This window comes from Talpa europaea (assembly GCF_964194135.1).
Source record: "Talpa europaea genome assembly, chromosome: 14".
Lineage (NCBI taxonomy): Eukaryota > Metazoa > Chordata > Mammalia > Eulipotyphla > Talpidae > Talpa > Talpa europaea.
In genome coordinates, this window is record NC_140082.1 from 24002358 (window position 1) to 24025612 (window position 23255).

The window sequence follows — 23255 nt, forward strand, 5'->3', positions numbered from 1 at the left end:
TACACTGCGGGGGAGCAGCGGGCGAGCCAGGAGAGGTCTGTTGCGCCATGTGGGTTGCTCCCTAGCTGACCGGGGATTGAACTCATGCTGCAGAGGCTGTGGATTGCTTCATAGTGCTGTGCTTAACCCCTTGCGCCACCAGGGAGGCCTCCCCTTTCCTGTCTTTCTGTTAGGTTCATACAGTCAGTCCACAACTTACTCTAACCAGTTTTTAAAAAAATACCCAAAGCAACCCTTCATTGACTGCTCCTAAATCATATAATTTAGTATTATTTTAAAAAAGATTAGATTTGTATTTGCTTTTGTGTATGTTAAGAAGAGGATGGCCCCTTAATTTTCACTGAAGCTAATTGCAATTCTTGCCAAGCAGGTTGGAAATCTACTTTCCTTTGAAGTTCAAAATTGATGCTAATTAAAAAGTCAGAGCTTTAGTATAAAAGTTGTAAGAACTTACTACAAAGAAATTGCAAATACATTTTTTGGGTAAGAATAACCATTACTGGGAAGGGCTCTAGTTCTAAATTGATTGTAAGCCTTGTTGAGGTGATATGTTAATTACCTCAGGCTGGCGTAACAAAATATCATAGACTGGGTGGCTTAAATAACAGAAATTTATTTTTGCGGTGGATGCTGCATCAGTGTACCAGCATGGTTGGGTTCTGGTGTAAGACCCCTCTTCCTGGCTGCTTGTTCTCTTAACCACTTTGCTTTAGAGACTCTCCATTGGAGATTAAAATGATGAAGAATCATAACTTTCTTGATTTCCACCTGGTTCTTTTGGAAGTTCTGGGAACTCAGCCTGGCCTTAAAGAGAAAATAGAATTCACATGGAGAAGGTGTATTTGTTTCCTATTGCTGCTGTACAGACAACCAAACTTTTTTAGTATCTAACAGTTTGGAATGTCAGAAGTTTTAAAATCAAGGTGTTGACGGGACTGAGTTCCTTCTGGAAGCTCTAGAAATCTGTTTTCCAGCTTCTAGACTCTGCCTCCATTCTTTGCCTTTTGGTCCCTTCCCCCTTCTGCTCCATCAACATCTCATTTTCTGAGTCTGACCTTCCTGCCTCTCTCTAGTTAGGGTCCTTGTGATTATACCGACCCACTATGATGATCTCTCCATCTCAAGAGTCTTACTTAATCACATCTTCAGTCTCTTTTGCCATTTAAGGCAACTGATTCATAGGTTCTGGTCATTAGAAGGAGGACATTTTATTTTTTTAAAAGATTTATTTATTTATTTATACAAGCACTGGGTACAGTCAGAAGTGCGGGAGGGTGAGAGAATTCACCAGAGCCAGAGCGGAGAGCAGAGCAGGCAGACTGACTGACGAAGTACACTGCTGAGGGGAGCAGCGGGTGGCAGGAGAGGTCTGCGCGCCATGTGGGACCCTCGCCTGGCGGCCGGGGATTGAACCGGTGCTGCAGAGGCTGTGGGCAGCTTCGCAGCCCAGCACTCAACCGCTGCACCACCAGGGAGGCCCTAGAAGGAGGACATTTTAGAGAACATGTAATTGCATAAAGTTTTCATGTTATTCTCTTTCATGGCACATTTGTTTTTCAATGAATTATAATAAAAATGACTATACATTAAAGTATTTCTCTTGAGTTATCATCATTAGTGTATTAGTCAGCTTTTGCTGTGGTTACAAATAATACTCCAACTTCAGTACTTATAACAATAATTATTTTCCTCCTGTTATGTGAGGGCTGTGGGCTTGCTGTGGCTCTGCTGAGTCTGGCTTGGCTTTCCGAATTCAGTTGGGCTCTGCTACCTACTCAGGCCTTGTCATTCTTGGACAAAAGTCAGAAATGCAGCCTCCTCTTGGGATGTACTCTTTTTTTTTTTTTTTTAATGACCAGGTGCCAAAACTCAAAACAGTTTGAGAAGAGAGGCAATCCGCGAAGTATCTTAACATTTCTGCTCCTCTAGGACATATGCCTGTACACTCACATTCCATTGGCTAAAGGAAATCGCAGGGAACAAGCTCAGAGCTACTGGGGTAGGGAAATACACTGCCTACCTAGAGAGTTGCCAGGGGAAAGGGAACAAAAAATGGTCAACAAATAATACAATTTGCCACAATCTACTGTGCCTGACTTAATCTTTGTCAATGCCACTTTTTGTTCTTCTGGAATATTAATTACTCTTTACAGTTTCTAATTTGGCATTCAATTTATGTAGTTTAAATAATAAAGGTGATCATATAGTTTCTATATAAATATGTCCCAGAGGTAAAAGTAAACAGACGAGGGGGATTTTAGCCAAAGAAAACATTCAATTTTATAAGTATATAAATACTTTTATGAGGGTCATGACGGTCAGTTATTTTTAATATCTGTGGATGTCTAAGCCAGCTGAAAAGAATTTAAATGAAAGTAAAATATTGGGGTCTAGTTATCATAAGGAATGATTTCTTGACCAGTCAAGTGAAAAAGACATGAAAGGGGCAAAAGTTCTCCCTCGTGGATAATTAAGTCATTTATCTGCTTGAAGGAGGAAGCCTGAACCAGATGACAGGTTTCTGCCAGCTCTCTGTTTATGGCACTTTGAATTTTGAAATAAAGAAGTCCTTTTTAAGACAGATGGCATTAAAATTTCTCTTACATTAGTAAAATGGCACTAAACAACTTAGAAGCTGGCTTAATGCAGAAAGGGAAAATAGTAAGAGAAATACATGTGAGGAAAATGTAACTGATCATCCACTGTTTATTTTTGAGAGAAAAAACATCCTAGCTAACTCTAAGTTTAATATACTCATCTGTTTCATTCACACTTTCTTTTCACAAACATTTCATTAGTATCTACTATGTGTTGGGCATTGTGATACTATGGTTGGTGAGGAAACAATACAACTCATAGTTTAAAGACTCAGCAGATCAGCTGTAAATGTCACACATCACCAACACTCTTCCTCATGAATTTAAGCTTAACATTTAAAAAAGAGAATAGTACTTTAAAGCTATGTTTCATGATCTACAACTATGAGAATCGAGAAGCTAAAAAAGATTACTGCCTTGGGCCTCCCCGGTGGCGCAGTGGTTGAGTGCTGGGTTGCGAAGCTGCCCGCGGCCTCTGTGGTGCTGGTTCGATCCCCGGCCACCGGAGGAGGGTCCCACATGGCACGCAGACCTCTCCTGCCGCCCGCTGCTCCCCTCAGCAGTGTACTTTGGTTCTTCTGCCTGCTCTGCTCCCCGCTCTGGCTCTGGTGAATTCTCTCACCCTCCTGCGCTTCTGACTATACCCAGTGCATGTATAAACAAACAAACAAACAAATAAATAAAAACATGCCTCTATTAAAAAAAAAAAAAAGATTACTGCCTTGGAGGTGATCAAATACTTTCATGTGCCCCCCAGTCATTTCTTTTCTCCTTGTCGTTCCTCCTTCCTTTCAGCAGATATCTAATGTAGGTCTTTCCCCACCCTCACAGCTTTACTGAGGGATAATTGACAAAACTGTGAGACATCTAAGGTGTATAAAGTGGTGATTTGATATCTGTATTGTGAACAGATTCCCCCACCCAGTTAATTAACACATCAGTCACTCCCCCCACATATTTGTGAGAACATTTAAACTCTACTCTCAGCAAATTTCAATAAAATGTCAACAACTATTGTCACCATGTTTTACATTAGATCCTCAGACCTTACATATCTTAGAGCTCAAAGAGTGAACCCTTTTAACATCTCCCTGTTTCCCTTACCCCCAGCCTCTGGCAACCATTTTTTTTTTTTTCTGTATCTATGAGTTTGACTTTTAGGAAAAAGGATTCCACATAAAAGGAATACCATGTAGTATTTCTCTCTCTCTACCAGGCTGCTATCACTTAGCATAATATCCTTCAGTTCATCCAGGATCTCAGGTATTTCTAATTAGCTTTGAGGTATTTTTACATACCAGCCAATCCTCTCTGACAGCAAGTTATTGTTTTATTTGCTTTTGAGGTTGATTTATGAGTGTGGCAATGTGTGGTTCAAAGGCTGTTGTATTGGTGAATCCCTTTTACGAAGTTACCTCTTATGAAAAGTCAGACAGCACAGCGGCGTAATGAATGATAATTCACTAGTGTAGCCTGCCTAAGAGGCTCAGAATCAATGGTTTTCTTTCATCATGAAAGGCTGCAGCTTGGATTAAAAAAAAAGAGAAATATTTGAAAGTTGCTATCTGCTTACTGTGTCTTAATCTGTTTGCTAACAACAGCATGTGTTTACTTTGTTATAACCCACTTATGGTAATCCCGGCTGACTCTTAGGTAGTACCTCTCCATGAGCCAGCAGATTGAAACAGTGCAAATCTGACTCATTTATTTTTTTTAAAGATTTTTTTTATTAATGCATCCAAGAACTGGGGTACAGGCCAGGGGTGTGGGGGTGGTGGTGAGAGGATTCATCAGAAACAGAGTGGGGAACAGGACAGGCAGACTGACTGAAATACACGGCTGAGGCGAGCAGTGGGCGAGTCAGGAGAGGTCTGCTGCGCCATGTGGGTAGCTCCCTGGCCAGGGATCCAACTTTTACTTTAGCAGCTGTGGACAGCTTCATAGGTTGCGTCTTAACCCCTTGCGCCACCAGGGAGGCCCCTGGCTGACTCATTGAATCCTCATCGGAGGGTCGGAATTTATCTGTGACGCTGCTATCCCCACATTGTAGATGGGAAAATCGAGGTTTAGGGAGGTTCAGTAGTTACAAAAAGTCACATGCCCAGTAAACGTCAATCGGGCTTTGAATTCAGATGGCGTAGCTTCGTTTTGCTGCATTTTATGAAGCGAGTCCAAGAATCCGAGATTTTATTAAAACTAAAAACTGCTTCTTGTTGCATTTGACTTCATCCTACCCTCCTTCAACTTGAGTTTCTGCTTCAGACTATGAGTTTGCAATTGCTTTCTTTAATGCAGATGACTAACTTTTCGTAGCTCCTCTGGTGTTTAATTGCAAAATAATACAGTGCTCTCTCTCTCTCTCTCTCTATCTCTCTCTCTCTCTCACACACACACACACAGACACACACAAACACACAATGCTGACCGTTTATTCATCAAGAAAGGCTTGATAAGGGCCTAAAATGACTAGTTGTTCTCCAAGAACAGATAAAAAATAGTGCAGGGGTTGGGAGCCAGCGAGAACAGAAGATTCTTCCCCATCCAGGGTCCAAGGACATGGCACAGGCGCGGACCCTTTCTTTCAGCAGAGACCCGTGGAGCGGGCGCGGCACAGCCCACAGCGCCGCGGGGAGGAGCGTCTCCGGCTTCCCCGCGCGTCTCCCGGCTCCGGGGCCCGAGACGTCCCCGCGCGCGCCGGGGAAGCCCCCCGGGGACTGCGGGCGGCGTGAGCTGTAGGTGCGCCGCCGCCCGCGCTCCCGGGGCTGGAGCGGGCCGGCGGGTGCGCTCTGCGTCCTCGGTTCCAGCAACCTCAGCCTGGAGAGGAGGCGCACCCGGCGGGGGCCGGAGCGAGGAGAGGCAGCGCATAGGGGCGCGCGGCTTCGCGCCCTCCCCTAACTCCCCAGCCGCCGCCCGACTCCTCGGCTGCGCCGGGGTCGCCTTTCCCCCCGCGGCCGCCCACCTGGCCGCTCCCCGCGGCGGCCGCGGCGCAGGACTGGCTCCCGGGCCGCACAGGCGCAGCCCGCGGCGGTCGGAGGCGCTCTCGGGTCTCTGCCCTCCCCCTTCCCCCGCGCCGCCCGCCCTCCGCGGTGCCCGACGTGCTCGTTCCCTGCCACTCCGGTCGGGGCGCGCCGGTGGGTTTGGCCTGCGCGGCGGCTGCGGCGAGGCGGGGGAGCGAGCGAGCGCGAGGGGCGGGCGCGAGAGTCTGCGTGAGTCACCCGTACCTGGAGTGCGAGCTACGCAGAGCGCGCGGCGCGGAGCCCGAGCCGGAGCCGAGCCCGGGAGTGCGGCCGCCCCCCGGCGCCAGGCCCCGCCGCGCACCCCCCGCGCCCCCACCGCCCTCCCCGCGCGCGGCGCGGCCCGCTCGCCCGCAGCCGCCCCAGCGCCCCGCGCCCGGCCTCCCGCAGCCCCCCCGCCTGTCCGGAGGCGGTGAGGGGCTCGTCGGGGGATGTCACAGCGGCTCCTCGGAGCCCCCCGCCGCCACCCAGTCGTCGCCCCCGGGAACCGCGACCATGAACCCCCAGTGCGCCCGCTGCGGAAAAGTCGTGTATCCCACGGAGAAAGTCAACTGCCTGGATAAGGTGAGCGAAGGGGCGCCGGGCCAGCCCGGACCTGCCGGGCGCCGGCTGCACCTGCTCTGAGAAGTTTTGGCATCTGGGGATGGAAAGAGATGAGTGGGTCTGTGTGTTTGTGTGTGTCTTGGCACAGGGTGGGGACACGCGGAGGAAATCGCCTGCGGGAGTGTCACAGAGCGCGCTCGGAGACGCGGATGCTGGAACCGGGAAAGGCTTTTGTCGGGGTGCGGGGCTGCGCTGGCAGCGGCAAAGCTGCTGCGGAGGGCGCACCGCGGAGCGCGGCCCGGGGCCCGGAGAGCCCCAGCGAGGCTTCCGAGCCAATTCGGGGAGCCGCGCCCCCCTCCCAGCTCCCCGCAGCCCCCTTTACACCACGCACCACCCCCTCCTCTGTCCCCTGCCCAGCGCGTCCCACGGCGGCGGGGAGGTGGGGAGGCAAATAGTAATTAATATGGCCTGGGGCGGCCGCTGCCGCAATGCCAAGAATCATCCCCGCCGGAGAGCCCGGCCTCGAGAGCCCGGGGTGCGCGCGGCTACCCGGACCCGCGGGGGCTCATCCTCCCGGTCCGGGAATTCCAGAGGAGTGAGTGGCTTTAACCTGGTCCTGCAGACCTGGTGCCCTGCGCGGGCGTGGATGGAACCGAACAGCCTGCGAGAGAGACCCAGGCACTATTCTGAGTGACTGACGGTTGAAACCGCCCGGAGGCGTTCCCTGTGAAATTTGTGTAGTGATACAAATTTCAGCTGCTCGTTTAGAGCAGCTGCATCCCGGACAGGGTCCGCTTTACCCGCAGTTGTGTGGAAGCTGGGCCGGTGTGGGCGCCGCGGTCCCTGCCTCCCGCCGCCTGGGATGGCCCGACTTGGGTTGGATACGTTTAATCGAGATTCCACAAACACCTTGTTCAGGCACTTTGAACTGGATTCCTTTTTGTTTTGAAGCCACTTCATGGGTTCCATTTCTTCATGAACCCAGCTCAGAATGCCACGCCGACTGCTCTTCGAAGTGCAGCATGAACAGAACCTTGGCACTTCTGCCATATGAGTTTGCACCACAATTGTGGTGGGGTTAATTTAACACTCAATTTTAATAGCTGCCCTCTTTATTTACTTAGCCGAGAGTAGGCAAACATACCCACTGTTATCTATAATAATTTTGCTGTATTTTCAAATAGGGGGGACTGTGATGCTGTAAAAATGTCTTCCTTCTGTACCCATGCCGAAAAGAACTTGTTATAAAATTTTAAATATTTATTTTTTTCAGTATTGGCATAAAGGATGTTTCCATTGTGAAGTCTGCAAGATGGCTCTCAACATGAACAACTACAAAGGCTATGAAAAGAAGCCCTATTGTAATGCGTAAGTATTATCAACACGGTGTGCAGGCGTGGCACGGCCTTAGATCATAAAAGTGAGTGGATTTGCCTGTTTGGAAGAGTTGACTCACTGTGTCACCCAGGTGTGGCAGTGGCCAGTGGCCTCTTCATGTTGCATACTCTGTACTTTGTTGAAAGTCATTGCATTTATGTCTTGCCCTAATGTGGAGGGTGATTTGTTGATGTCTTCAACAAGAAGGCTAATTTTTGAGAGTCACAAGTGTTGGAGTTAGGGGCATTTGTTAGAAACTACAGAACCTTCATGCTGAAAATGTGTGGGCTCTGAAGTGCATGTCACATAGATTTCCATTTTAATCACATGTCAGTTTCCATTTTAATCATATGATGTTGCCATACTGCAATTTTTTAAAAAAAAATCTGAACTTAGTTGCTAGGGAAAGGAGGCTTTCTTGGCCTTAGCCGAGACCACTCCAGAAATGCTGAAACTTGAACAGGGAACCAAAGGATAAAGGCATGGGCATTTCCATTTGGCTAGTAGCAGGTCTGTTGGTGGGGATTAAAGAAGGCAAGCTTTCTTTGGCAGGCGTTTCTGTAGGCATGCATCTAGCCTGCAATAATAGCAATTAGGTAGCATTTATATAGTGTTTACCATGTGCCAGGCCTGTTCTAAGCACTTCATGCATACTGACTCATTTAACCTTCACAGACCCTAACACTTTGGGGGTGTTATTATTATTGTTCCCGTTTGACAGATAAAGAAATTGAGGCACGAAGAAGGTAAACCTCAAGAATGGGCTCAGATCACACCCAGTGGTTAAATATTGGCCAGTGCTTCCAAAGGGCTCCCTTGCTGCCAGGGGCATGTGTTTCTTCACTTCTTGAGCATCCTCCCATCTACTGTTTCCCAATGTGGGCTTTTGGCCCTGGTTCCCATGGCGGGGGGTGTCTGCCCAGCCTGGAGGTGGCAGGGCACCCTTGGGCTTTTGGCTGGAATCTTGCCAGAAGTTCATTCTCTCTAGTGCTTAGGAAGCAGGTTCATTCAGGTATCTTGGAGATGGACTGCCTATGGTTAATTCATGCTCATGGGAGACTGGTATCACAGGTAGCGTAGCCAGTAGGTATCTGGTCAACAATGTCATGTGTTCAGACTTCTCTGGTGAAGAGCTAGTTTTTAATCTTTGTATTTTCTTTAGGGTCTAGCTTAGTGTTAGACTAAAGACTTTTCAGGACATCAGAAAATGGGGGCATTGGACAGGATTCAGAAGTTTCTAGGATAAATAAGGTCTGCAGATAGTCCCCAAACTCACTGATGTTTGCAACCCTTCTATGCCATACTTCTTCTGGGGATGCCATGAAGCAAAAATCAGAGAGGTATAAATGAAAATGACTGGTTACCGATCAAAGGCAGACAGTAGTAACTAGAAGGGGAAGGGCCCTGACAACCCATAAATGGGATAATTGTTCTTTGGTTAAAGGAAAGTGAACCATTCATTCTTCCTGTAACTATTCCAGCCTGTGGCCTGATTCAATCAGGCTTTATGAGCCACATCATGATTTTGTTTTTATAGCTCCACAGCCCAGAGCTTAAGCAGGAGATGATAGTGACTTTCTATATCCCTGGTAGGTCTGGAGGAACTGGGAGGGGAAGAGAAAAAACAGGAGAGAAAGGAGAGGAAGAGAAACAGCAATTGTAATAATAACATATATAACATATGTAATATAATAAAATTTTTTTCTGTGTACAAATATATAAATATATGTGTGTCTATAATATATAAATATATAATTATATAAAAATGTGCACATACATATTTATACACACAAACATATATACATGCATGTAGATAGATTAAAAAATTAAATTAGAGGGGAAAAAGAAAGGATAAAAATAAAAGGTTAGGAAAAAACTGAAATGGAATCTTTGCATTGGGCCTCTTGAAAATTCAGTGCTTACTGCTTAGTTTCAGTTGGTCCAATTAAAAAAGAATATCAGATTCTGAAGTAAGTCATGGGTGACTGGTTTGCACTCTGACTTAATAGTGAACTAGTGTCCGGAAATTTTCAGATTTGGACCCACAAACAAAAAGCCTCTATTTGTAGGTAGGAAATGTCCTGCTCCGTTAGTTCATAGGGTTGAGTCTTACTTTTTTTTACTTTAGGTATTTCTAAGTTGAGTGTTTACAAATTTTTTTTCTTTAAAATTTTGTATACAATTCCAGTCCTTATTAGTTCTAAGTCCAATTTTTGGGTTATCTCTCAGATTACTTTGCTGAATATTCAACAGGAATCCATCTTTAATGGGTGAATGAGTGAAGAGAGCTGATATTTTAAATGTGCTAAATTTGACTTTAAGCTCATGTTATACTTTCATATGCTACCTCCAGAAAATGGAACCTGGCAGAGTTACAAATTCTGGAACTTCTCTGAAGGCCCCAGGCTGAAGGCCCCTGTTCTTAACCTTTGTTTTCCTAAGGGCACAGCTGCCATGTAAACTTGCTGGTCAGCAAAGCTAATGCTCCGGGGGTCCTGATGCCTCTGCTCTAATTCAGGTGGTGCAGTCGATCAGCTCTTCCTTATGGCCTTGACCAGAAGGGCTGCCATAATTTCTCTGGGTCAGTGTTGGAAAATTGATTCTCTGAAGCATACAGCTACTGGAAAATGAAACATTCTGTGTCCATGTAAAGCAGTATTTCATCTGTACCTAGTTTGGGTCGGGCATCGGTATACTTACACACTTAAATAAAAATGACCGCTCTTCTCCCCGCAATGTTTTATTGTGACAATTTTCATATACACAAAATGGTTGGAAGAATAATACAATGGACATCTGTATACCCTCCACTGAGATCCAGTTATTAACATTTTTCTGTAGTTGCTTCATATTTTATCCAGTCATATGTATAAATATTATTGTTGGGCCATTTGTCAGTTTCATGCATCAGGTTAATTTCATGTATCAAGATATCTCATCCCTAAAATCTGTATCATGTCTGTCCTAAGAATATTTTCTTAAAGAATCACAAAGCTATTATAACACCTGAGAAAATTAACAACCATTTCATAATAACACCTAATATCCTGTCCATGTTGACATTTCATGCCCATTGTCCTAAGAATGTCTTTATAGTTGTCTATTTTTAAAACCAGGATCCAATCAAGGTCATATTTTACATTTACTTGTTGTGAAAATGGCAGCTTTTCTAGATTATTGGATATGCAGTGTCAGTTCTTTAATTTTTGCTGTCCTATCTATTGATTTATATGATAACTATCCAGAGTTTTCAGAGAGAGGACTTTTGAATTTCTTGTGAAAAATACATAATTACCTTAAGGACCCTTGGAATAAATATTAAGAGTGTGCTTACAAATTAAAAGCATAAACATGGACATTTAGGGTTATTTTAAGAAAACATAAAGGCTTTTTATTTTAATAGATACCTGAGGGCATTATTTAAATGAAATGCAGTAGTGAGTATTATCTTCAATTTAATGCGTTGCTTGTTATAGTCTCAGGTGTTTAGAGAAGAACAAGTTTTTGGTTGATTTCATGCAAAGGAGAAATTGTATGAAATAGAATTTACATGATATTCAAATTTCGATCTTTTGATAGAATGATCAAAGTATAGTACTTGTTAGATGTAGGATTGGGCATGATACACATTTAGTTCCTAATGCTGCGGTGCACACTATTAAAATATTTAAAAACAAACTGGTCTACTTGAGTACGTGCCATGTTTTCATAAGCCTTTATGTTTCATAATCAGGCCATGAATTCTTTAGCACATTCAGAATTTTTTTCAACATGAAACTTGCAAAGAAAAGGGAACTAGGCAATATTTTTATTGCTAAGAGGTGCTGAGAAAATAACACTGCATGATTAGAGAAAAAACACAGCTCATATTTGTAGGTGAATTTCTATGCCAAGTTAAACTATAAACGTTTTGCTACCCAACAAGTCACACGAACAATATAAACCCCAAGGCCATTCATCAAATACATTATTTAATTGATCATCTGTGAGACTCAAAATCACATCTATTATGTGCTTGTACAGAATCAGTTCTTAAAATTTTCTGAGAACTATTGCCACAAAAATAGCAATACCAGACACTGACCAGTTAATGTACTGTCACCAAACATCGAGTTATTTTAGGTCAAGGGAGGGGTCAGTTAATGATGTGATTGTTTAGCAGGCCCTTGCCAATAATTTCACTAAATTATCACTTTTGTAGATATATTTTTGGAAAATTTGTCCTGACCTGCCCACATTTCAAATACTTTGTATCTGTGTTAAATGTATTTTTAATTATGGGGTTGAAGAACACAAATATCTGTGTTAATGTTTAGTTATCTTTCCAAATAAGATTCCCTTTTACCAAATAAAAATTTTACTTACAACAATCTTGAAAGACTTTAAACACAAAACAGCTGTGTATTTCGTTTACTTTCGCTCTGCCTGTGTTAGCCTTCAATCTCGTGAATATTCACTGACTGCAGCCTGGAGAATGCTGTTCTGGGTGTTGCTGGTTATGAGGCATCCAGAATGGTCAGCGAGGCTGGCCAGCCTGTTTCATAAGTGAATATCTAGGCCAGTGCTCTGCTAGCTCTCGTTTACCTTTTCTCTGTTGGTCACTGTTAGTACCTTTACTATAAGGGCCACTCAGTGGACATGGAAGGAAATTAAATTTAAACCCCAGAGTTTTCCTACCATGTATTTCCCTTATCTCTGTTTAGTCCTCCCAAACCTGCTTCTACAACACTCCAAGGACTTGAGTTATCTCAAGGGGAATTATGAAATTCTTGCTATTAAGTTAGCTTTAATTACTTAAGAACTTTTCATGGAAGGCACTGTGGTGTAATTGGAGTTTTGAAGGAAGACAGAACTGGATTTCAACCCTGGCTCGTCGTGAACTATTGAGCAAATCTCTCTCTCATGAAGCCTCTGTTTCTTCGTCTGCAGAATGGGATTATACTGCTAAACACACTGACTGTGTGAGGGTGAATGGGGTGGTACCTGCTGAGGTTTTGTCCTGGTCCTGACTCACTGCCGACCTTCAGTAAAACTGTCGCTCTTTTGTTTCCACAGTGGTAATTTTTTGAGGGGTCGAGGAGGGAAAAAAGAAGAACTCAGATAAATGACAAACACATTTATGAAAAGGTTTACATTAATGTTTTCCACAGTGTGGGTTGCCACTCATTAAAGGGTTGCAAATAGAAGGGAAAGTGAGAGTGGGGGTTGGAGGGGGAGTGAAAAGAGAAAATATTAGAGCGCATTTGAGTTGTGCAGAGTATCATTTTTCACTAGCAGTGTGTTAAATGCATGTCTTGGATCATGATGTAAAGCATATTTGTTTGAAGTGATGGTCAAAAATTTTGAAAGAATAGTTCAGTTCCATATTTTTAATGCCCCACGATGACAGCATTCAGTGTTTCTGGTAAGTAAAGTTCATAAATTCAGCCAGTTGCTTTCATACTCTGTGCCAGCCACACCCTGAGCCACACCCTTCCTTGGGTCCAGCCCAAAACAATCATTCTTCAGTACTCAACTCAACCTCCAGAGCCCTTACCACCCTGTGTGGGAACCTGACTGTACCCCTTTCTAGCCTGGGATGGTTTTGAGGGCATCTCCAGAGCCTGGCACTTAGTTCTCAGGAAAGATTAGGTGCTTGAGCAAGCATGAAGGTTTTGCTGCATTAGAGTGTAATTCCTGCCTCATCCCCCAGTTCAGGTGAGGCCCAGCTGTGTTTCCTCTGGGACAGCAGACAGAGGTTGGGCAATCTAGAGGCGCTGGCATGACAGGAGGCTTTGAGGAGGCTGCATGGAGGCCTGGAAACTAGATTTCACAAAGTCTGAATGCCAAGGGATAAAGCACTGATGAGATAGTTTCACCTTTGCCAAACCATAATGAATGTAGTGGAATTTCCTTTCACTGCCTACAGGCCTGGTTTCAAAATAGGATATTTTTCTAAAGCATTCTTTGTTGTTTTGTGCTTATTTTCTTCTGGTTTAATCATAATATGTAAAATGGGATAATAGTTTCTACCTAACTGGAACTTTGTAGAAACTAGCATTTCAAATGACACCCATTAGGTCCCCAAACGTCAGTCCTCTCCCTTATTTATTATAATAAATTAAAATTGTCACATATTTCTCCCTTAAAGACAGTAGAAAATGTCACATTATTAAAAGGGACACATGGCTTCTGTGGAAAGTAGAAGTTCTAGTTAGCATCAATTCTAATGTGCCTTACCTCACTTTATGGTTGCATACTACCTAGAAAAAAAACTACATCTTTTGCTCCTTGATATAGACCAGATATGAAAGGATGAAAGATTTATTTTGTTGTTGCTGTTACAATTGGATGGTTGAAAATGAGAGGAGACAATTTATTTGGATCAAATAAAAAAGGTTCCAGTGTATATGCATATATGCAAAACAATCTGATTCTCAGTTACCTTATTGAACCATTGATAATATCTAGTGATTTTTAGTGTTTTGAAATAATTCTGAAAGTCCGTACTTACAAATCACATGCTGAGCTCTGTCACATTTGGAGATATTTTCAAAAGCTGTCTTTAGTGTGTAGTTTCTGTCTCTTTATGATGATGTATTTATTATGGGATGATGTCAGATTAGAAAAGATTTGGAGATGAAGTACAGCAAATATCTCCTAAGTCATGGTGAAATGCAAGGTTAATGCAAGATATAGATGTGTGTGCTTACAGAGATATTGATTATGTGTCAAGGGCCTGTGTAAGAGTGCATTTCGGTATCTTCTTTAAACGTTTTCAGATGAGTGCTTTAGAAAGGACGAGTGATTCCTGGGAATGCCAGGATAAGAGGGCGGCAGAACATCCCACTCGTGGCACCCTTGACCTCCAGAGCCTCAGCCTCCCTAAAACTCTGTCTGTGGAAGAATGGGAAGTTGAATTTCTTTTCCTTTCTGTGTGTGTTCCTCTGTAGCTTTACTAAGAAAATCTGTTTGCCGTGTGAGAAGGGGATCGAGAATAATATTTGAGTTGAGTTACCCAGAACGTTTTAAGGACTCAGTAAAAGGATCATGATTGATTCTAAAGTTCCGTTGCTGAATACAGCAGTTCTGTAGCTACTCGTCTTCCTTCTCCCCCATCCCCACCTATTCATGACCCTAGATTTGGGGCATGGATATAAATCAGAAAATAGGAAGTTTCAAGAATGATCAAGAATTGTTCCTTCCAGCTCTGGAAAAACCAGTATCAGTGTTATCTGTAAGCAGCTGCCTGTTTTTCTTTGTGGAGTCCTTGAGGGAGTTGCTTTGTGTTCAACTTCTGTTTACTTTTCCACATTTTCTGTTGACTCGTTCCCAATGAATCCTAGGAGGAGTCAGAAGAAAACTAGTTTGATGTGTGCTTTTGAATCGCATCAGATCAATAAGTAGTCTGGTGGTCTGTTATACTTCTTCTTTAGCTCAGCAGTTTAAAAAGCCATTTAGACAAAAATCCTTGATTAGCTCCCCCGATGGTCATTATCCATCCAAGCAGACGCAAGTCAAACACAGAGAGTGGGGCGATGAGATGGCTCTGCTCAGTCATGGATCAGAAATCTGGGGTATGGAGTGAGACGGCTGCCTGCGGTATTGAATTTGGACTTTAAATGTGACTTTATTATCTGTTAATTGATCAAGAGCCTAAACACCAAATCCAGGCAGTGCGCAGGGGTCGCAAGAACAGTGCAGCAAACACACATCCCGGTAGAGAAGACGCATGGAGAGACAGACGGGTTTGTGATGGTCTGTTTGGATGCCCGCGCTGTCCACTCCTGGTTACCCCTCCTCCTCTCCACCCAGGCTCCGGAGCTCCAAGCGTCTCTCGGGCATTCTCCCTGCCTGCTTCCCTTTGTCTCCCATCCCGACCCATTCAGTCGCTCTGCCCTCGCCCGTGCCAGGCTTTCATCATAGTTGGCCAGTGATCTTGCCATTGTCCCCTAACTGACCCCTAACTTGTATTCCTGTTCCAGTCATTCTCCTTTGGGATGCTTTTTCTATCACCACAGCTCTCTTGTAAAAAATCTGGTTTTGGTGATATTACTCTCCCTCTGATGCTCTTCCTACAAAAAAAAAAAATTGGGTTTGTGACAGGCACTGTGAGCATTCTACAATCTACTTTCCTGACTTCCCTTTACCTTCCTCTTTTCTAGGCACGCCAGGTGCTAGCTCTGAAGCCTTTACCAGGTTTCTTAACTTAAATCTTAATATTTCCACCTATAAAATGGGTATAATATACTACGCCTCACAAATGTTTGGAATATCCAAATAATAAGTTCCTCTTAGTTAGGAATTAATAAAAGATATAATTTTCCTTATTATTAAACTTGATAGTAATTTTAACTTTAACTTATGGTGTTTTTAAGACTTCTTGGCATTCCCCTCTTTTAAAGGTACTTTCATCTTTAAGGCACACAGCTGTGACAACCTTTGTGAAGCCATTCTGATTACTTCAATGCCTGGGCTTCCTTTGTATATGCTTATTGTAATTTTTATGCCTTCCTTATGCCACTCATCAAAACCCCTGCCTTCTACTGTGGTTGTTTGTCTACCCTCTTGAAATGGTTTTCTGCTGAGATTGGACCATGGAAGTTCTCAATGTGGTGTTGGAAGTGGATTGGGTGGGGGACTTCAAGTCACCTCTACGAGCTTTGTTTCTTAAGGGAACTATTTTTGCCACAAATGTAAGGAAATGAGCATAGGTATCGCTGCCTTGCAGTCTTGAGGCTCCCCACCTGGAATTAGCATTAGCTCTACCAGTAGAGTTGTAGAGGCCCCAACAAGACCGCTCTCACTTCAGATACCACCCACGCTTCTGACCAACTGGCTATAAATTTGGGGATTTATGCTACCCTCTTGGAGTCAATAATTAGCTAGAAAGACTCAGAACTCAGAAAAGTGCTAGGCTGATGAGTGGTTTTTTAATAAAGGAGACAAGTCAGCATCAGTCACATGGGCAGACACGCAAGGCAAGATCTGGGAACATCCTGGAGAGGGAGTTTCCTTGCCCCTGCCTGTTACGTTGATGTGTTCACCAGCTGAGAATACCCACTGAGTTTACCATCTCGCTGGACTCCCCATTGTCCAGATTTTTATTAGGGTTTCATTATGCAGGTATGATGACTCATTGGTGGCATGGTTGTTCGGTATCCCCTCCCAGGAGGAGGTCTGCTAATGCCACCTGATCCCAAGCCCAACCCTCCACCCACACGATTGGTCTTTCTGGAGTGGCCAGTCCTATCCTGAGGCACCTCATGAGCACAAGCCAGGTACAGACCAAGGGGTTCGTGAATAACAAGGTATTTCCAGTTGCTAGGAAATTCCAACTTTTGAGCATCTCTTGCTGGGTAGATGTCCCCTTCAAAGAGCAGATAGTCCAGGCAGTTTGTTGGCAGTGTGGTGAGTCTTTGAATTTCTGAGTGGTCAGCTGGGTTCCAGGCATCCCTAGCAGAGAGCACTGACTCAACGAGCAGGAGTAGACTCTTCTCTCCCTGACTTTCTGTGTGATGATCCCAGCTGGAGCAGGTCATGCTTGGACGAATAATGCACATGAAAAATAGCTACCACTTCCTGTGTGCAGATGAAATAGTGAAATTTGTGGGTAGATTCTTGGCCACTGATGTGCAACTGAGCAAAGGATGACAAGAATATTGTCTACAAAGGTAGTTCATAAAAATCAACCTGTTACATCTACACTTTTCCACATCTTAGGAGTGAACCCTGTGTCTTTAGACATCAGGTCATGTGCATATTCACCTGCAAGTCCATAGATACTTTCCCTGAAAATAAGTATAATTTATTTCCTGAAAGTAAATGTAGCTATGCATTAGTATTTTAACCCCTGATAAATGAAAAGCTTATATTCTCTTGTGGAAGAATTTTATTTTCTTAGGTGACTTTCTTCAATGCTCTGTCTATTCTCCCAGATTTTCCAGAACTTCAAAAACAACTCAGAAGGGAGGATCTGTGATTCTGCCCCACCCCTTCAAGTCTTTTCCGTTGCCAGCGATGTAGTTCTCTGATTTTCTTAACATTAAGTGAAATTCTATTTAAAAATTTCTAGATGTTAAGACATAATAATTAAGGGTTATTCCTGTCAGGAATAGAAACACCATATTAGAACAGTTTTTCCTCTGAGGCTGCTAAAGAAGGAAAATCCTCTTTAGAGGGTTTGCCTCTGTGGTTTTTTTTTTTTTTTTTTTTAATGGTAGTTACATAATACCAGATTTAATTGGCTGGGAGCCAGGAAACTGGTTTATTTGTGTGTCTGTTGTGTCATGTGTACTTGAGGGGCTGAGTGGTCAGTGAAAGTTCCTGTATTTGTGTATGGGGGCAGCTGCCTAGGAAGTCTCCTGCATAATGACAGTTTGACAGATGTTGAAAGAAAGCACATTGTTTTCTTTATGCCCATTGTGATGGGTACATAACTGATACTGAATAAACACATGCGGATTGACTTGAAAGGTACATTTACTGGGGGTGGGGTATGGCAGTTCTTTATTTGACAGCAAGCCTTCTAACTCTGGCTTCGTTCTCTGGTGTACCCTGGTGGACCAAGAGAGATGGCGACTTAGTATTTAAAAATTAATTCCCCAGCGGGAGGAAACAGGTGGTAACATAAAAGAAGTACCTGAATGGAGGAAGGCTCAAGTAATGCTCCGAAGAGACCAACAGGGCACTATTTATGATCTCATCCATCTGTACCAATGCATACTATACAAGTTACTATACAAGGTACTGAAGAACCAGAAATACTGCCAGTGTGTGGTGGGGACAGGCTGAGAATTGAATTGTAGAGGAGGGCTTGCTCTGCCGAAAAGAAACTTGTGTTATAGGTGGATTTGTGTGTGCAAAGACTTGAAGGTGAAAAAATGACAGTGAACATTTGGGGGAGGATGAAATGAAGGAGAAACAGAAGTGGCGATGCTGCAGGGCAGACCATGTGCCACTTATCCAGATGGGAAATACAACTGAAGCTTTCTTAACATATTTACACTTTGGCTCGGGGACAAGATGCAGTGGGAGAGGAAGGCTTTAATGAGACAGCTGCTGAAAGTTTAAGAGACTATCATTTGATTTGTTGCTTTGCTCTTGTTTATGGTTTCACTTTTTTTCAAGCTGCTTCCTACTTAATTTAGAAAATTAGGAAGAACTAGTTTGTGATGGAGTAGTTGTGAGGACCTTGCAACAAGTGGTTTCTGTTATCTTAAAGTTCATCAGCATGAAAGGAGGAGGAATGGCTGATCACACCCCCGCCCCCCCCAGACTTTAGGAAGGCCTGTTGACAGTGTGGGAGAGGTGAGATCAGGTCATATTTAGGTTATGAGAAACTGTAGGTGGCAGGAGCCAGGTAGAGCTTGATTCCCCTGTATCCCTGAGACTAGTATAGTTCTTGGTGCACAGTTGGCTTTTGTTAAGGATTTGCTGAATAAACAAGGAATAAAAGAAGACTTTGAAAGACAAAGTTCTGATTGAAAGTGTGTTAATTATTTCAGTGAGCGAGAAAAGGGAGAATGCTTCTTAAGCAACAAAGCCCCAAATCAAAGAAAGCAACATTAGTCGTCACCTGGAGCTTTCTAAGCTCCGATAAGTGCATGGTTTAAAAGTTGGGAAATAGAATTCAAAAGTGAGCCAGCGGCAAGAATAGCATCAGGAAAGCCAATGGCTAACGTGGGCAATAGCTTGTGAAAAATTCTAAAGACAAAGAAATGAATTTTAATAACATTTATATTTCAGAAAGGAAATGAACCTTGGCTTGAGGGAGATAGTATATAATAAAGATGACAAAGGAAAAAGTAGAGTTATTCAATTTCTATTTTGCTTTCATTCTTTTAACCAAGAAGAAAATGTTTAAAAGTAGAAAAGAAAAAAAAAAGAGGAAACCAGAAAAGACCTATATACATTATTAGGAAATTAAAGGTGTGGGAGAGCTGAAAGGAAGAAGACATCAAGCCATTCTTCATAGAAGTATAAGACGTTGTGAATATCTAGGTCTGGACGGATAGCATTGTAGGGACCTGCGAACACCCTGTAGATGTGGTCTTGGAATGGAAACCTTGGATTCAGGGTCATTGCAAAGTAGAGAAGATGTGATGGGAGAGTTAGAAGAGTGGATTCTGTGCCAATCTGGGTTAGTTACTTCCCTGCTGGCCTCCGTTTGCCCAGCTGTAAAGGGGCCATGTGTCAGTCATCCCATTTGCAATACGAGGAGGCTTATGTCACAGTTGATGGTAATAAAAGTACTCACTACCCGTGCTCTGGTTGATGTAAGGAATAAATCAGATGATCCGTATGAACAGTTGACACAGAGTTGATAGTATATATGTATTAGTTATACTCTTTATTGCCTATTCTCTTTCAGAAATTATCTGCAAATGAGAACTTTGAGATGGGAAAATATGCCAAGTTTTAGAAAGGGGAAGAGACAGATTGTGGAAATTACAGCCTAATAAATTTGACATTAATTCCTGGCAAAATCTGCTAGGGATAAGTACAGAGATGGTTTGTGAGGATTTCAAAATAAAAAGTCCTCATAGCTTCTGTATTAATTTTCTAGACCACCCGTACTTAAATACCAAAAAATGGGTGACCTAAACAACAGAAATTCATTGTCTCACAGTTCTGGGGGCTAGAAGTCCAAAATCAGTATGTCTGCAGGATTGGTTTCTTTTGGGAGCAGCCAGGGAAGGGCCTGTGGTGGGCTCTTTTCCCTGGCTTGCAGGTAGCTGCTTCTGCCTCTGTGACCTTTCTCACATCATTTCCCCTTTGTGTGTCTGTCTCCATCCAAACTTCCCCTTTTTATAAGCAATCCTATTGGAGTAGGACTCACCCCAATGAACTCATTTGAACTGGATTGCCTCTCATATCTACCTTTTTTTCAATCTCCATTTAATGTCACATTCTAAGGTTCTGGGGCTTAGGACTTCAATATATCTTTACAATATATCTATCCATACAATGAAAAAATAATTTAGCTTTGCTTAACTTTTGCTAGTAAACTATCAATAGTTTGGAGTTGATCGTTTCCCCACCACCCCCAAAAAAAAGATATATTGAAGTCCTAAGCCCCAGTACCTTAGAATGTGACATTAAATGGAGATTGAAAAAAAGGTAGATATGAGAGGCAATCCAGTTCAAATGAGTTCATTGGGGTGAGTCCTACTCCAATAGGATTGCTTATAAAAAGGGGAAGTTTGGATGGAGACAGACACACAAAGGGGAAATGATGTGAGAAAGGTCACAGAGGCAGAAGCAGCTACCTGCAAGCCAGGGAAAAGAGCCCACCACAGGCCCTTCCCTGGCTGCTCCCAGAAGAAACCAATCCTGCAGACATACTGATTTTGGACTTCTAGCCCCCAGAACTGTGAGACAATGAATTTCTGTTGTTTAGGTCACCCATTTTTTGTATGGAAGGGAAATATGTAATAGTGAACTTTGAATTTTTAAAAGCATATTCAATGTTGTTAACTTTCATAAATGAAATTTATGGTGAGTCTGTTCTCCATCCTCTTCCCCATGGGCATTGAGTTCAGCCTGCATTTGAATTACAAGTTGCTCACAGTATCGGTTTCTTTATTTGATGTGTATCTTCTCAGCATCTCCCTACTATTTTCAAGTTGTAAATAATAACCTGTTCTTCCACCCAGGACCTTTACTTTGTGACATTGTATGCATTGGAGGCCTGAGAAGTAATTATGAAATTATTCTTTGATGGATTTCTTCTGCTTATAGAATGATATTAAGATAATTATAAGGAAATGAATTTTAGTTTCAAATGGAAAAGGCCAGGAGAAATACAGTTTAAAATTCAATGGAAAATGATACAGTTCTTACCACTTTATTTTAAAAAGGGAGAAAAAAAATCTCATGATTGTGACTTAGATTCTGATTCTAGTTCAATAGTTTCGGGTATAGGAGATTTATAATTGTAAATAATGTTCATTTAGGGTTTATATTTTGGTTTCAGAATTTAGTCGTTCATTTGATCATTAAATTTTCTTTGATGGCTTTCCTTTCTTAAGACTTCTTTTATTGTATTATTAAATAATGAAGGATTTGACCTGTGTTTCAAGAGTTAGGTAAGTAGACCTACTTGGACTTGCTTTTGTAACTTTGACCTTTATATCTAAGTCCTGGTTGCCTAAATCCAGGCACAGGTGGGTCCTGTAATTAGGCTTGTGTTGGCCCTGGTTTGTTTTCAAGACATGCCCCCTGGGTAGCCTGTTCTCCCGGGTGAACGTGATTTGATTACCAGACAGAACTCTTACCCACTCACCCATAGAGTTCCTGTATATTTTGAAAAACATTCTTCCTCTATCCCTGCCCCCAGTTTTGAAAACAAATCCCAAACGCACTCCTTTTTTCCCTCCCCATAATCAGATCTTAACTTTCAGTGTCTCCTGAGTACTTTGGATGTTTCTATCTTGAATTCATTTTTTGGTAACTCTTTAGACATTTATACGTGACTGTTTTTTGCACAGCACTTAGAACCCCATTGCCAAGAGGCCAAATTGAAAGTTTTTTTGGCTTTTGAAAAGGACAGAGCTACTTCTCTCCCATACAAGTATACTTCCTCTTCCCTCAAATCAATGTATGCCTTTATATTCCCCGGTCCCATACAGTTTCTACTGGTCCTTTTTGTTTTCACCAGTCAAGTAGCCAGAAAATCCACCTTTTAAACATTCTACAAACCTTTGTTCCCAAATAGGATTTCTAGGTGCTGCCTGAAATTATAGAGCAGCAACCCATCTGACTTTTGAGAAACAGCAAAGGCAGGTACCCCAAGGCCCTCTCCACCTCTGTTCCATTGTGCAGTAGGGGTTAGTCTCTGCAGAGGAGCTGGTTCTGAGACGAAAAAAGAAGGGAAAATAAAGGCACACCCCTCTATAACCAGGCACCTTTAGGACCATCTGACACTGCTTTCCAAGGTATCCCTTGCCTGATCTGTTTTCTTCTTTCTAGAACTGGGCATTCTGCTCTTCTCATCTTCTTTAAAATCTAGCAACTCTTTTAGCCTTAGTGATATAATGATTACCTGGGTTTTGAGTGTGAAATTTAAAGCTGAAGTGTTAAATTTTTACAGGCACAGTACTCAAGATTTCAAAAGTACTGGCACATATTTTTCAAATTGGGGTACATTTTAAAATTACTTTAGATTTTTCTGGAATATTTAGATTTTGAGTAAGAGTTGGGGGGGGGAATTTTTTTGTTTTTTGTTTTCCTAGCTTTAAACTTTGTGGGAAATAAGTCAGAAGGAGAAAGACAAATACCGGATGATTTCACTCATATGTGCAATATAAAGAAAACAAAGGAACAGACAAACTAAGCCAAAACAAACCTTCGGAGTCTGACTGTAGAGTTAAGGCTACCAGAGGGGAGAGTAGAGGAGGGAAACTAAAGGGTGAGGGGACCCAGTGGACTATGGTGGAGGACTCTGGGTGCTTTGGTGGTGAGTGTAGCGTGAAGAGGGGTGAATTTATAGCCCCAAATTGTATACAGTATTGTAAACCAATGTTACTGCAATAAAAATTAATAAACTGAAAAAACTTGAAGTTTACAGACTTATTGAGATTTTGACTGTATATAATGTGTAAGTTTAAGGTGTACAGCATGTGGCGCACAGTGGATGCATTTATATATTGCAAATCGATTATGAAAGTAGTTTAACCTAGCACCTACCTCCCTTTACATAATTACCATTTCTCATTTGTGATGAGAGCATTTAAGACATACT

The 23255-nt window shown here is 42.8% G+C and overlaps 1 protein-coding gene across 2 annotated transcripts in view; it reads left to right on the top strand.

Annotated features, from left to right (window-relative positions):
* Positions 1-6106: 6106 nt before the first annotated feature.
* The window catches only part of NEBL (nebulette), a gene marked incomplete at both ends in the record, with an annotated part of 303643 nt that continues 286494 nt past the window's right edge, over positions 6107-23255 (top strand). For both annotated transcript variants that reach the window (XM_084254157.1, XM_084254158.1), the window contains 2 exons: positions 6107-6175; positions 7428-7522. In XM_084254157.1, the coding sequence (XP_084110283.1) occupies positions 6107-6175; positions 7428-7522 (164 nt within the window). The remainder of the gene's footprint in view (positions 6176-7427; positions 7523-23255) is intronic.